Raw genomic sequence first — 13,516 nt, 5'->3', positions numbered from 1 at the left:
GATCCCAACTCTTCTTGCCTTCTGATAAATCTTACTCTATTTGTTATCCCCTCTCTCTTCTATATATGTGACTTCTCTCTTTTTACAGTATCCTTCCTATTAAGATTAAAACATGTTCAAGTCTCTACCATCTTAAAAGCACCTCTCCCAATCCCACTTCCTATCACTTTTTGCTTGATTTCTGTCCTTCATAAAGTTTAAGAGAATAGTCTACACCCACTGTCTCCATCTCCTTTAGCTCTTCTCTCACTTGCTCTTTAACTTATTCTAATCTGATTTGTGCCCACAACATTCCACTGAAATAACTTTGGATAATGTCACCAATGATCTGCATGTCACTATATCCCATGGGCATTTTTTAGTCTTCATGTTATTTGACTGTTTGGTAGCATTTGGGTTACCAGACACCACACTTTCCTGGTTTTCCTTCTATTTTTCAAGCTGATCTTCTAGTCAATTTCTTAGTTCATCTTTGCTCCAACTGTCCTTTAGGTGATAAAGTTCCTCAAAGCTCTCTGCCTATAGTTTCAATTACCATTTATTAATAAAAACTGGTGACTCCCAAATTTATCTCAAACACAGATCTTTCTGAATTTAGAACTTTTAAAATGCAAGAACACTAGTATTTTACATTTACTGTCACATCATTATTTCCAAAGCATGACTACACATATGATTTCATTTGATCCACACAGATTTCTCTGGGCTTCCCTGGTGGCTCAGCAGTAAAGAATCAGCCTGAAATGCAGAAGCCATGGGTTCAGTCCCTGGGTTGGGAAGATCCCATGAAGAAGGAAATGGCAACCCACTCCAGTATTTTGCCTGGAGAATCCTATGGATAGAGGAGCCTGGTGGGCTACAGTCCATAGGGTTGCAAAGAGTCGGACATGACTTAGTAACTAAACAACAACAACACAGATTTCTAAAGCATTTACAGGGAACAAGGTTGTTTGACAGAGAGAAACTGATATTTTACCTCCATTTTATGAACAGGAGCCTTCAGGCAGAAAACTTAGGGACGATTTGCTGGCCATCAGTGAAGGAACTGCTGGTAGGGGAGTGCTATTCCTTCCAATCCAGCTCTCTCTCCCTTGCAACCTGCAATTAAGGCTTACATCCAATTGCAGGGAGAACTTTCTTGTTCCTTGAAAAGCCACTACCACTCCACTGGGGAGAGATAGTGGGAAAAGTCAAGGGCTGGCTACCAAGTGACTTGGTTCCTGTCAGTCTGCCCTGAACCACCATATTCATTTCTTAGACCCTAGTGTCTTAAAATGGGGATAAAGATACCTGCTGTGTTCATTGGCATATTGTGATGATAAAATTAAATAATGAATATAAAAGGGTTTTTCTGAACCATGTCAAGGTGAGACAGGAAATCTGAAACAAAGGGAACTTCTTTAAGGACTGAGTCTAGCCCCTGAAGCCAGACACCATGGAAGATGGTTTAGATATACTGTCTCATTTAGTCCTCAAATCAGCCCTGAGGGGACTGAGTATTACTATTGGGAAATATTAATATTATTAATAAATAATACTGGGAACTGAATATTACTATTACTGAAAGTGTTAGTCGTTCAGTCAGGTCTGACTATTTGCCACCCCATGAACTATAGCCCACCAGGCTCCTCTGTCCATGCGATTTCCCAGGCAAGAATACTGGAGAGGTTGCCATTTCCTTCTCCAGCAGATCTTCTCAACTTTTTTTGAATTTAGAACATTTATACTGAACTATCTACCTAATATTTCCACTTAGTTGTCTGCTATCCCAAACCTGGTTTTCTCTAGTGTATTCTGGTTCAGTGAATATGCAGTTTCACATGCCAGAAAGCTGGGTGTCATACCTTCACCCCCTTAACTAACCCACTGGTCACTTCTATCACCACCACCACCCTAAGTCCAAGACACCACTTTTCTTTCTCTTGGACCATTGCAGTAACTTCTTAAGTGGTCTCCGTGAGTATATTTTTGCTCCACTATAATCTATTTGTGCACAGCAGCCATACCATCTTTCAAAAGTGTAAATTATTAATGCTGCCGCCTAGGTTAAAATCATTTTTAACATAGTACATGAGGCTTCGATCAGGCCTCTGTTTCTTCTCCAGTCTCAGACTGGATCACCCATTCCTTGCTCTCTCCACTCTAGCCACAATGGCATTCTGAGGTCTTCAAATGCACTGCACTCCTTCCTAACTCAAGACCTTTGCAGACATGCTATATGTCTGGCACTGTTCTAAGTGCTTTATATGTATTAACTCATTTAACCCTCATAAAAACTCTATGAAGCAGGTACTATTATTTCTGTTTTCTAGATAGGGAAACTGAGGCACAGAGAACTTGCCCAGGGTACATAGCTACTGAGGTATAGAGCCAGGATTTGAACCCGGGCAGCTTGGCTGCATTGTCAATACTCTTTCCCATTATACTTTAATACACACACTACTGTGTTTTGCAGGTGGCTCAGTGGTAAAGAACCCACCTGTTAAGCAGCAGATGCTGAATCGATCCCTGGGATAGAAGATCCCCTGGAGAAGGAAATGGCAACCACTCCAGTATTCTTGCCTGGAAAATCCCATGGATGGAGGAATCTGGTGGGCTACACCCCAGGGGTCACAGAGAGTTGGACACAACTTAGCAACTAAACAACAACATGTATTTCTTCTCTCTGGAATCTTTCTTCTTTCTTTTCTGCATAGATGATTCCTACTTTGTCTTTCAGATCTCAGCTCAAATGAAGAAGAAGCCTTCTTCTCAGAGTAGATATTTAACAGAAGATCCTGTTCATACTTTCACAGTGCCCTATAGTACACTATTCCAGGTGTGATTGTGTGCTTAATGTTTGTTTGTCTTCTGTCTGAAGGCAGAAACTGTCTTCTTTGCTCAACAATATATTCCAGCACAGTACCTGGCACATAATAGTGTTCGGTAAATATTTATTGTTGGAATGGATTAACAAGTAAATGACCAGGAAGAAAAGCATTTCTGGCAACAGGAGTACACATGAAAGCAAACAAAGAAGCAGCACTGAATAAGGTACTTTATAATTAATGTGATTTTGTAAACAGATAAATTACTTATATTTTCTATAGTGAACCTTAGGAGGAAGGAAATAAAGGACAGTAAAAGGAAGGAAGACAACAGATTAAATGAGTTGCAATTATTATCACTGAGGAGGAAGCTAGAGATGGAGTGAGCACTAGACTGTTGAGAAACACTAGATTCCCACTGGGAAGAGTACTATACCAAGAAAAGCTGACACCCCTGCCAAGGGGTCAATCTTGCTACCTGCTACTCTGCCAGTGCTATTGAGCTGTTGCACAGTCATACTGATGCCACCACAAATTCATGTTCCTAGTCAGCTACTTCTTCCATTTCCAAGACTTTAAGCCTTCTGAGGTCTCTTCAATCCCTCTATGCTATCATCTGCTTGATTGCTCTTAGAAGATAACCTTGTCTCCTACTTCACTGAGAAGAAAATGGTTATCAGGCTGAAAATTGCTCAATTTCCCTTGTTTATCTAAATTAGTGTCACTGTATCCTTCCTATCTAACCACTTTTCTTCTAGTCTTATGGGCAGGTATTTCCTCTACTGTCTAAGCTGAAGCCCTCTTTATTTGTGCAGAGGATCTCAACTAAAAGAAAACACCTTATCAACTCATTCCTCTTCTCAGTCTCTCCCAACTGGTTATTTCATATGTTCAAGTCTCTTCCATATTTAAAAAAAACAACAACACAGATTTATATCCCTTGACCCTTGACTACCAGCTACTGTCTTCTCTTATCTTGCCTTCCTGAAAGAAGAGCCTACCAACTTCCTCCACTTCCTTGTCTAGCATTCACTGTCCATCCCATAGCAATCTGCTCCTATCATTCCCCTGACCCTCTTCTCACTGCAGTCATCAATAGCTTTCTTGCTGATTAAAAAAAAAAAATCAATGAACTTTTTTAACCCTTATCTTTATACTTTATAAATTTATACTTTTGATAGCCCTCCTTGAAACTTTCTTCCCTTGTCTTCCATGAACCACTGATTTTCTCACTACCTGTTTGCTCTTTCTTCATCTCTCTTGTTGTTGGCTCTCCTTTCCCACTTCCTTAAATACTGTTGTTACCTCCTGAGTTCTATCTAGCCTTCGTCTCTCTTCTTGGCCATTTGCTCACTCAGCAAATATTGAGTAAGTGCCTTTAACATGCCAGGCACTCTTCGATTTCATCTACTTTGTAACATCAGGTACCATCTAAATTCTCACTTTTGTCACTTAGTCATGTCCGACTCTTTGTGACCCCATGCACTACAGCATGCCAGGCTTCCCTGTCCATCAGCAATTCCCGGAGCTTGCACAAACTCATGTCCATGGAGTCGGTGATGCCACCCAACCACCTCATCCTCTGTCATCCCCTTCTCCTCCTGCCTTCAATCTTTCCCAGCATTAGGGTCTTTTCCATTGAGTCAGTTCTTCACATCAGATGGCCAAAATATTGGAGCTTCAGCTTCAGCATCAGACCTTCCAATGAATATTCAGGACTGATTTCGTTTAGGATGGACTGGTTGCATCTCCTTGCAGTCCAAGGGGCACTCAAGAGTCTTCTCCAACACCACAGTTTAAAAGCATCAGTTCTTCAGTACTCAGCTTTCTTTAAGGTTCGACTCTTACATCTATACATGACTACTAGAAAAATCATAGCTTTGACTAGACAGACCTTTGTTGGCAAAGTAATGTTTCTGCTTTTTAATATGTTGTCTAGGTTTGTCATAGCTAAATGCTGATGACATACAAATCTGTATCTTCAGACCTCTCTACATTAAACCTGCATACCCAGCCATGTTTGAATAACTCTACTTAGATATCCCTCAAGAGGTTCAAACTCAGAATGCCCAAAACTGAATTTCATCATTTCCATTTCCCTGCCTGACCCCTATTTTCCTCCTAAATTTCCTGACTCAATGATTGTTACTACCATTTATTCAGTTGTCCAAGCAAAAAAACCTGGGGATCAACTTTGATTCTCCCTACCTACCCTTTCACATCAAATCTGTAACCACATTTGTAAGCTCTATACATTCTACCTCCTTGTGTTTTTTTTTGTTTGTTTGTTTCTATCAATAATTTGTCCCCCTTTCTTTATCTCTATTGCTCTGTCTTTAGTTCAGGCCATAGTGTTTATTTGAGTTATTATAATTCTTTAACCAGTCATACAAGGACCTTTGGGATCTGACTCCTGCATACCTCTCTTGCCCCATCTCTCACTGCTCACTTCTTTATCAGTGAAATATACAGTGCCACCCTATAATCTTAAATATGACCAAAAAACATGTTCATAGGAGTTACTTTAACATGCCTCATACTAACAGAATGCTTAACCAACATCTCTAAAGTCCTGGTGGAGAAAAAGCTGAGAAAAAAGAGCTCTATCATTCCACTCACATACTTGTAATTTTCCCCATCAAATGTTAAGTCCCTTCTACCTGTTGCTTCAGATGATTAAGTTCAGCTGTCTGGGGATCAATATTAACAACAGGTTTGTTCTTGATTTTTCTTGCTCTGTCAGCATAACGAAGAGTGTTTAATGTTTCCTCTAGATTGGAGTCAGCAGGACTCACACAGGCTATCATAAGAGTGTGGCTATTACCTCCTAGAGAATCTGAAAAAGAATAATGGAAGGAAGTGAAATCCAACAAGTAGGACGCAAGCAAAGCTGTCCATTGGGTTGGAGATTTCAATCTCAGAGCTGTAAGAAAATAATTAAGTATGTACAAATTTCCTATTGCATCAATATAAAAACAGTAAGAATTTCTGTTGTGTAAAATGATATAGTTTAGCATCCTATTGCATGTGTCCTCCTTAAGTGAGACTGTGACGTTAGCAGTTAATCAGGTTAAAACAACTGGGGCCTGGGCCAAGTAAGTTAGGAGCCACTATTAGGATTAAACACTCTTTGGATACTCCCTCTAGGTAGATTTTAACTCTTTAGGGAATTTTGCTTGTCAGCATTAATAAATATAGTAAGCAAGTTCATTTCCAGATACAAAGTGCTAAGTACAGTTGACACTCTACAGATTTTGTTGGCTCTCAAATCCATATATGAAGACATTTTTCCATTACCTTAGAAGCCTGCTTGCCAACAGGTCTCTCTCCTGTTTATCAACTGGACAGCTCTGTATGTAATAGTCCAAAAATCTGGCTTTTTATTAATATCTGTCCTATCTTTGCGTTCTCATCACTATCATTCTAAGTTACTCTCTTATTTTTTAGAGGCACTTTGGGCTTACCTTGAAGCAGTCGAGTCAACTTGGAATCTCTGTAGGGCACAAAGCCACCCTTTTTGTCATCTCCAAGAGCACTGATTACATTTCCCAAGCATAGGAGGCCTCGGTTAATATTAATACCTAGTAGTAGGAAAGAAAATTTAAATTGCTTGGTAACATCTAAGATATACCTATCCTGAGAAAGAGAAATGAATAAAGACCCCATAGAATTATTAAGTCAGTAATCTTAAGAAAACCTTTTAATCCTGTTCACTTTTCCAAGAGTCTTTTTTTCCCCAAACAGAAAGCTCTATATAAAAGAAAAACATTATTTAAAAATCTTTAGTGTTCTTATCAAATATTCTTATGCTCTTTGAGAAACACACCATATTTTCCCTAGGTGGTATGGGTAGAAATGGGAATAAACATAATGCTGGTAGAAGCTGGAGATGTTCACACTGATATTTTACTTTCTTTGCATCTCTTCCTCTTTCAAACAGTTGGTCTTCCAGTTAAGTAAAGTTCAAAGGGCAAAGGTGAAAGCACAGTTAAGTCACTTGGCACTTCTTACCCTTTTCCATGGAAACAAAGCAGACAGACAGATGACAGATCACCATGACAACAACCATTTGTATAGTTATTTACTTTTTATACTTTTCTCTTGTTGCTTCAAATAGAGTAAACATTCTTTCCACTTCTTAAATTCCAAGGTTTACTTTTTCAACATTGTAATAATACGAGGTCCTTGAAAGCCCCCATGGTTATGTTTATCTTAGAAAGTCTATATAGTATAATGGTTAAATGCATGGGCAATGGTGGCTAGGTTCTAATTCTGGCTTTGTCACTGACTAGTTATGCAATTTTGGGTAAGTTCTACAGAAGGGGGCAAATCTACCCACTTCATAGGTTGTGGTGGGGAGTTAATAAGATACCTTACACAAAACAAAGTTATATGACATATAAATGGCATCATGATTGTTAGTGCTATTCTACTTTACTTATTCAGCCACTGGACTCCCTTATAGATCTATATCTATAAGATCTATATAACAACTACATCTATAAGATCCTTAACTCCAAAATTCCTCTCTGACTGTATCCTACTACCATCCTTCTGTTTCTTTCATGGATGCTGTTCTTCACCCTTATTGTGGCTACAAATTTACTGAAACTCTTTCTTTCTCTTTTTCACTGCACCACATGGCATACAGGATCTTAGTTCCCTGACCAAGGATCGAACCTGCACTCGCTGAAGTAGAAGCGTGGAGTCTTAACCACTAGACAAGCAGGGAAGTACCTACTGACTCTTTCTAATACCCTTGGTAGATCATCTTTCCTGGGCCTTAAACTACCTATTCTGAACCCTGCAGTCATTTCAGTTATACTTTCCCAAGCACTCATTAAACCCATGACCTTCTGCCATTCCCACCATGTCAATTCCCAGGCCTAGGTTAAACCAGTTGTGTGTGTGTGTGTGTGCGCGCGCGCGTGCGTGCACACGCATGTGTGCTTCTCTCTACACTGCAATGCAGGAGAAAGTTACATAATCAAATGGACTGGATTCATCCATTATAAAACATGGTATCTGACCTTGGCTGAACCCTTGGTTAACTGACCATCTTGTCTTCTTCATTCTTCCTTCACCATGGCAGCTATTCTAAACACTCATCATTTCCAAGACTGGAAATCTACCTTCACTCTATTAGTACATGATTTCAACAAATACATTATGGTGATCAATTCTTCACAAGGGTTCCCTAACCTCCCCTCTCCTCACTTCACAGTCTTTCCTTTGCTGTTACCGATTCCTCTGTTCTTCTCCTTGTTTCAGGAGGAAATAACTACCTTTATTTTCCCTTCAGCCTCTGCTGGTGTTTCTATTCCCTTAGTTTTCCCAGGGACCCTGGATTGCTCAATCTTCCACCTCCCTCTTAGATCTTCAAATTATTTTCCCTTTACGAATTCCTTCTTTTCAGTTTATTCACATGCTCAAATATCCCAATATATAAGGCTGAGTGCCAAAGAACTGATGCCTTCAAATTGTGGTGCTGGAGAAGACTTGAGAGCCTCTTGGACAGTAAGGAGATCCAACCAGTCAATCCTAAAGGAATTCAATTCCTAAAGGAAATCAATGCTGAATACACTGGAAGGACTGATCTGAAGCTCCAATATTTTGGCTGCTTAATGTGAAAAGCCAACTCATTGGAAAAGATCCTCATACTGAGAAAGATTGAAGACAAGAGGAGAAGGGGATGACTGGGAAAGATTGAAGGCAAGAGGAGAAGGGGACGACAAAGGATGAGATGGTTGGATGGCATCACCGACTTGATGGACATGAGTTTGAGCAAACTCCAGGAGAAGGTAAAGGACAGGGAAGCTCAGCATGCTGCAGTCCATGGGGTCGCAAAGAGTCAGACATGACTGAGCAACTGAATGACGATGATGAAAACAAAAACAGTTCCCTCAAGCAACCATCTCTTTCTTTTCCTTTTACTGCCATTTTCCAGGGTCATTTATCCCATCCAGGATGTGAAGGAGATCCTGCTGAGATTGATCAAACCTCACCATTGCCTGTACTAATCCTCATATTAGTTCAGTTCTTTCTCTTCTTATACCTTTTAGCCAAACAGAACATTGTGCCATCTTATTGGCCCATCTCCCATCTGGGATGTGAAGGAAAGACTGCTGAGGTGTTTTAAACCTATTAAACAAAATGTCCATCTATTACTTCACAGGAACAAAAAAAAGTCCAGATAAGCCCTGAGAAGAAATTATGAGAAGAATACTATGATCTAAGCAAGAAGCACAGACTTAAGAATAAAAAGGCTGAATTTTTTCTCCAAATGAGAGTTGGGGTTTTGGAATAGAAAAGGAGCAAGGGAAAAGAATGTCTCTCTGGAAAGAAATCATCACAAAAGAGCATCTGATTTCCTGTTGTTGAGAGAGAAATTCTTGACATGGATGGAGAATATATATCATAAAGACTGGGAAGAACATGTCTGAAGAGACTTAAAAGTTCTGATCAAGGATGGCTATGGAGAAAAATGCCTGGATAAAGTTGTAAGACCAGAAGTTCCTCTTCTCTCTAAAAGACTGAGAACAAAAAATAATAAATAAATAAAAGATTGAGAACAGATCAAGTGAGGAAAGGATCAAGAGTACTACTCAAAGCTTCAGGTATTTGTTCACTAGGGCAACAAATAAATAATAGAGATTTTAACTTTAAAAAGGGACTAGAACTTCACAGGAGAAAGCAATGGCACCCCACTCCAGTACTCTTGCCTTGAAAATCCCATGGACGGAGGAGTCTGGTAGGCTGCAGTCCATGGGGTCACTAAGAGTTGGACACGACTGAGCAACTTCACTTTCACTTTCATGCATTGGAGAAGGAAATGGCAACCCACTCCAGTGTTCTTGCCTGGAGAATCCCAGGGATGGGGGAGCCTGGTGGGTTGCCATCTGTGGGGTCGCACAGAGTTGGACACAACTGAAGCAACTCAGCAGCAGCAGCAGCACCACTTCACAAGTATAATAAACACATGTTACAATAGGTTTTACAAGTAGATTAAAAGGGTATATTTGTCACAGGAGAGATAAACAAGGTAGGAGAGAAAGGAGGTAGATCTATAGGAAGCAGCTCTCAACTGGGGACAATTTTGCTTCTGTAGGACTTTTGACATCTGACAAAACGTGGTCCACTCGAGAAGGCAATGGCAAACCACTTCAGTATTCCTGCCTTGAGAACCCCACGGACAGTATGAAAAGGCAAAATATAGGACACTGAAAGATGAATTTCCCAGGTCGGTAGGTGCCCATTTTGCTACTGGAGGAGTGGAGAAATAACACCAGAAAGAATGAAGAGACAGAGCCAAAGCAAAAACAATGCCCAGTTGTGGATATGACTGGTGATGGAAGCAAAGTCCAATGCTACAAAGAGCAATATTGCATAGGAACCTGGAATGTTAGGTCCATGAATCAAGGCAAATTGGAAGTGGTCAATCAGGAGATGGCAAGAGTGAACATTGACATTTTAAAAATCAGTGAACTACAATGGACTGGAATGGGCAAATTTACCTCAGATGACCATTATATCTACTACTGTGGGCAAGAATCCCTTAGAAGAAATAGAGTAGCCCTCATAGTCAACAAAAGAGTCTGAAATGCAGCAGTTGGGTGCAATCTCAAAAAAAAAAAAAGAAAAAAAGAAAAACACAAAACCAGAATGATCTCTGTTAGTTTCCAAGGCAAACCATTCAATATCACAGTAAGCCAAGTCTATGCCCCAACCAGTAATGCTGAAGAAGCTGAAGTTGAATAGTTCTATGAAGACCTACAAGACCTTCTAGAACTAACACCAAAAAAAGATGTCCTTTTCATTATAGGGGACTGGAATGCAAAAGTAGGAAGTCAAGAGATACCTGTGGTAACAGGCAAATTTGGCCTTGGAGTACAGAATGAAGCAGGGCAAAGGCTAACAGAGTTTTGCCAAGAGAACGCACCGGTCATAGCAAACACCCTCTTCCAACAACACAAGAGAAGACTCTACACATGGACATCACCAGATGGTCAACACTGAAATCAGATTGATTATATTCTTTGTAGCCAAAGATGGAGAAGCTCTATACAGTAGGCAAAAACAAGACCAGGAACTGACTATGGCTCAGATCATGAACTCCTTATTGCCAAATTCAGACTTAAATTGAAGAAAGTAGGGAAAACCACTAGACCATTCAGGTATGACCTAAATCAAATCAGCAGTGGCCACAGGACTGGAAAAGGTCAGTTTTCATTCCAATCCCAAAGAATGTTCAAACTACTGCACAACTGCACTCATCTCACATGCTAGCAAAGCAATGCTCAAAATTCTCCAAGTCAGGCTTCAGGAGTACGTGAACTGTGAACTTCCAGATGTTCAAGCTGGATTTAGAAAAGGCAGAGGAACCAGAAATCAAATTGCCAACATCTGTTGGGTCATAGAAAAAGCAAGAGAATTCCAGAAAAACATCTACTTCTGCTTTATTGACTACGCCAAAGTCTTTGACTGTGTGAATCACAACAAACTATGGAAAATTCTTAAAGAGAAGGGAATACCAGATCACCTGACCTGCCTCCTGAGGAATCTGCATGCAGGTCAAGAAGCAACAGTTAAAACTGGACATGGAACAACAAACTGGTTCCAAATCAGGAAAGGAGTACGTCAAGGCTATATATTGTCACCATGCTTATTTAACTTATACACTGAGTACATCATGCAAAATGCTGGGCTGGACGAAGCACAATCTGGAATCAAGATTGCTGGGAGAAATACCAATAACTTCAGATATGCAGATGACACCACTCTTATGGCAGAAATCGAAAAGGAACTAAAGTGCCTCCTGATAAAAGTGAAAGAGAATGAAAAAGTTGGCTTAAAACTCAACATTCAAAAAAATAAGACCATGGCATCTGGTCCCATCATTTCACGGCAAATAGATGGGGAAACAATGGAAACAGTGAGAGACTTTATTTTGGGGGGCTCCAAAATCACTGCAGATGGTGACTGCAGCCATGAAATTAAAAGACGCTCTGCTCCTTGAAAGAAAAGTTATGACTAACCTGGACAGCATATTAAAAAGCAGAACCATTAGTTTGCTGACAAAGCTCCATCTAGTCAAAGCTATGGTTTTTCCAGTAGTCATGTATACACATGAGAGTTGGACTATAAAGAAAGCTGAGTGCCAAAGAATTGATGCTTTTGAACTGTGGTGTTGGAGAAGACACTTGAGAGTCCCTTGGACTGCAAGGAGATCAAACCAGTCTATTCTAAAGGAAATCAGGCCTGAATATTCATTGGAAAGACTGATGCTGAAGCAGAAACTCCAATACTTTGGCCACCTAATGTGAAGAACTGACTCATTGGAAGAGATCTTGATTCTGGGAAAGAATGAAGGCAGGAGGAGAAGGGGATGACAGAAGATGAGATGGTTGGATGGCATCACTGACTTGATGGAAATGAGTTTGTGCAAGCTCCAGGAGCTGGTGATAGACAGGGATGCCTGCATGCTGCAGTCCATGGTGTCACAACAGTAGGACACGACTGAGTGACTGGACTGAACTGAACTGAGGACATTTGGCGATATCTGGAGACATTTTGGTTGTCACAACTTGGGAGGTCAGGGGGAGTACTACTGGCATCTCATGAATCGAGGGCAAGGATGCCACTAAACTTTCTACAATGCCCTGGACAGTCCTTGCCTCCCAATATTATTTGACCCAAAACGTCAATAGTGCAACAGCTGAGACACCCTGCTCTGTATAAGAAAACATGTATGAGCCTAAAGCAGGTAGCACAGTCGAGAAGATTAGGGAGAAAAACAGAAATAATATGATAGTATAGACACACTCTGCATAGTCAGAGAGAAAGGGAATGATTTGTTACTGCAATTGGTCACAAGACTTACAGGAGTAACTACTGAGAGGTGATAGGGTGAAAAGGAACTTAATTGGGAGACAGAATCTTAGCTCAAACTCTGCCTCTGGTACTTATCAATGTGTATGACCTTGGACAAGTCACTAAAACTTTCCTTTTATCCATGAAACAGGTTTAATACATACCTTACTTACCTCATGAGGTTATGATAAAAATCCAATGTGATCTATAAAGTGCTATCCACATGTAAGTTATTATTAATAGGATAGAGAAGCTTAGATAATGTAGTTATTTGCTAAGTTACATGACATTGAAAGCAGAGCACCCAATACAGTCCTTATCTATTCTCATGACAGTTTCTTCAGCAAAAGGATACTGCAAGAAGGAAATGGCTGCTTTGGCCTTCAAGTCAACACACATAGAAGAACTGACAGTGTAAGTGAAATGATGAGAATCTGGCTGTAGGGGACCGAGGTGCAGGGTCAAATATCAGTATGCTAGATGTTAAGAAAACAGATTTCTAAAACTCAGGGGAAAAGATAGTTATGCTTCTGGTACCGAAAGTCTAAAGGGGGAAAAGTATGAAAGGCTTTCAAAAAATAAAATTTTAATTATTTAAACACACATTATTCCAATAAAAATCGATACAGCTTCACAGGAATCAATGTAACAAAGCTGCATACAAAAAGAACACAGAGAACATTAGACGAAGTTCTGTTCAAAACATAAGAGACTGACCATCAGCATTTCTTTCCCCACTAAGATACCATTAAAAGGAATTTAGAAAGCAATAACCCATAAGATCACAGAGCACAGGAGAGGAAGTACCAACAGGCAAGAGATTTCAATGTTTTTAGAGT

General features: G+C 40.1%; 1 protein-coding gene across 3 annotated transcripts in view; it reads right to left on the bottom strand.

The window, feature by feature from the left end:
* KIF4A (kinesin family member 4A) overlaps positions 1-13,516 on the bottom strand; it is a 136,523-nt gene that overhangs the window by 70,281 nt on the left and 52,726 nt on the right. For all 3 annotated transcript variants that reach the window (XM_065916392.1, XM_065916391.1, XM_065916393.1), the window contains 2 exons: positions 6,272-6,388; positions 5,468-5,643 (listed from right to left, as the gene is read on the bottom strand). In XM_065916392.1, coding sequence (XP_065772464.1) covers positions 5,468-5,643; positions 6,272-6,388 — 293 coding nt within the window. The remainder of the gene's footprint in view (positions 1-5,467; positions 5,644-6,271; positions 6,389-13,516) is intronic.

Source organism: Muntiacus reevesi, chromosome X (genome assembly GCF_963930625.1).
Source record: "Muntiacus reevesi chromosome X, mMunRee1.1, whole genome shotgun sequence".
NCBI lineage: Eukaryota > Metazoa > Chordata > Mammalia > Artiodactyla > Cervidae > Muntiacus > Muntiacus reevesi.
The sequence above is the reverse complement of the archived record's forward strand: the minus strand, read 5'-3'. Positions and strand labels throughout refer to the sequence as shown.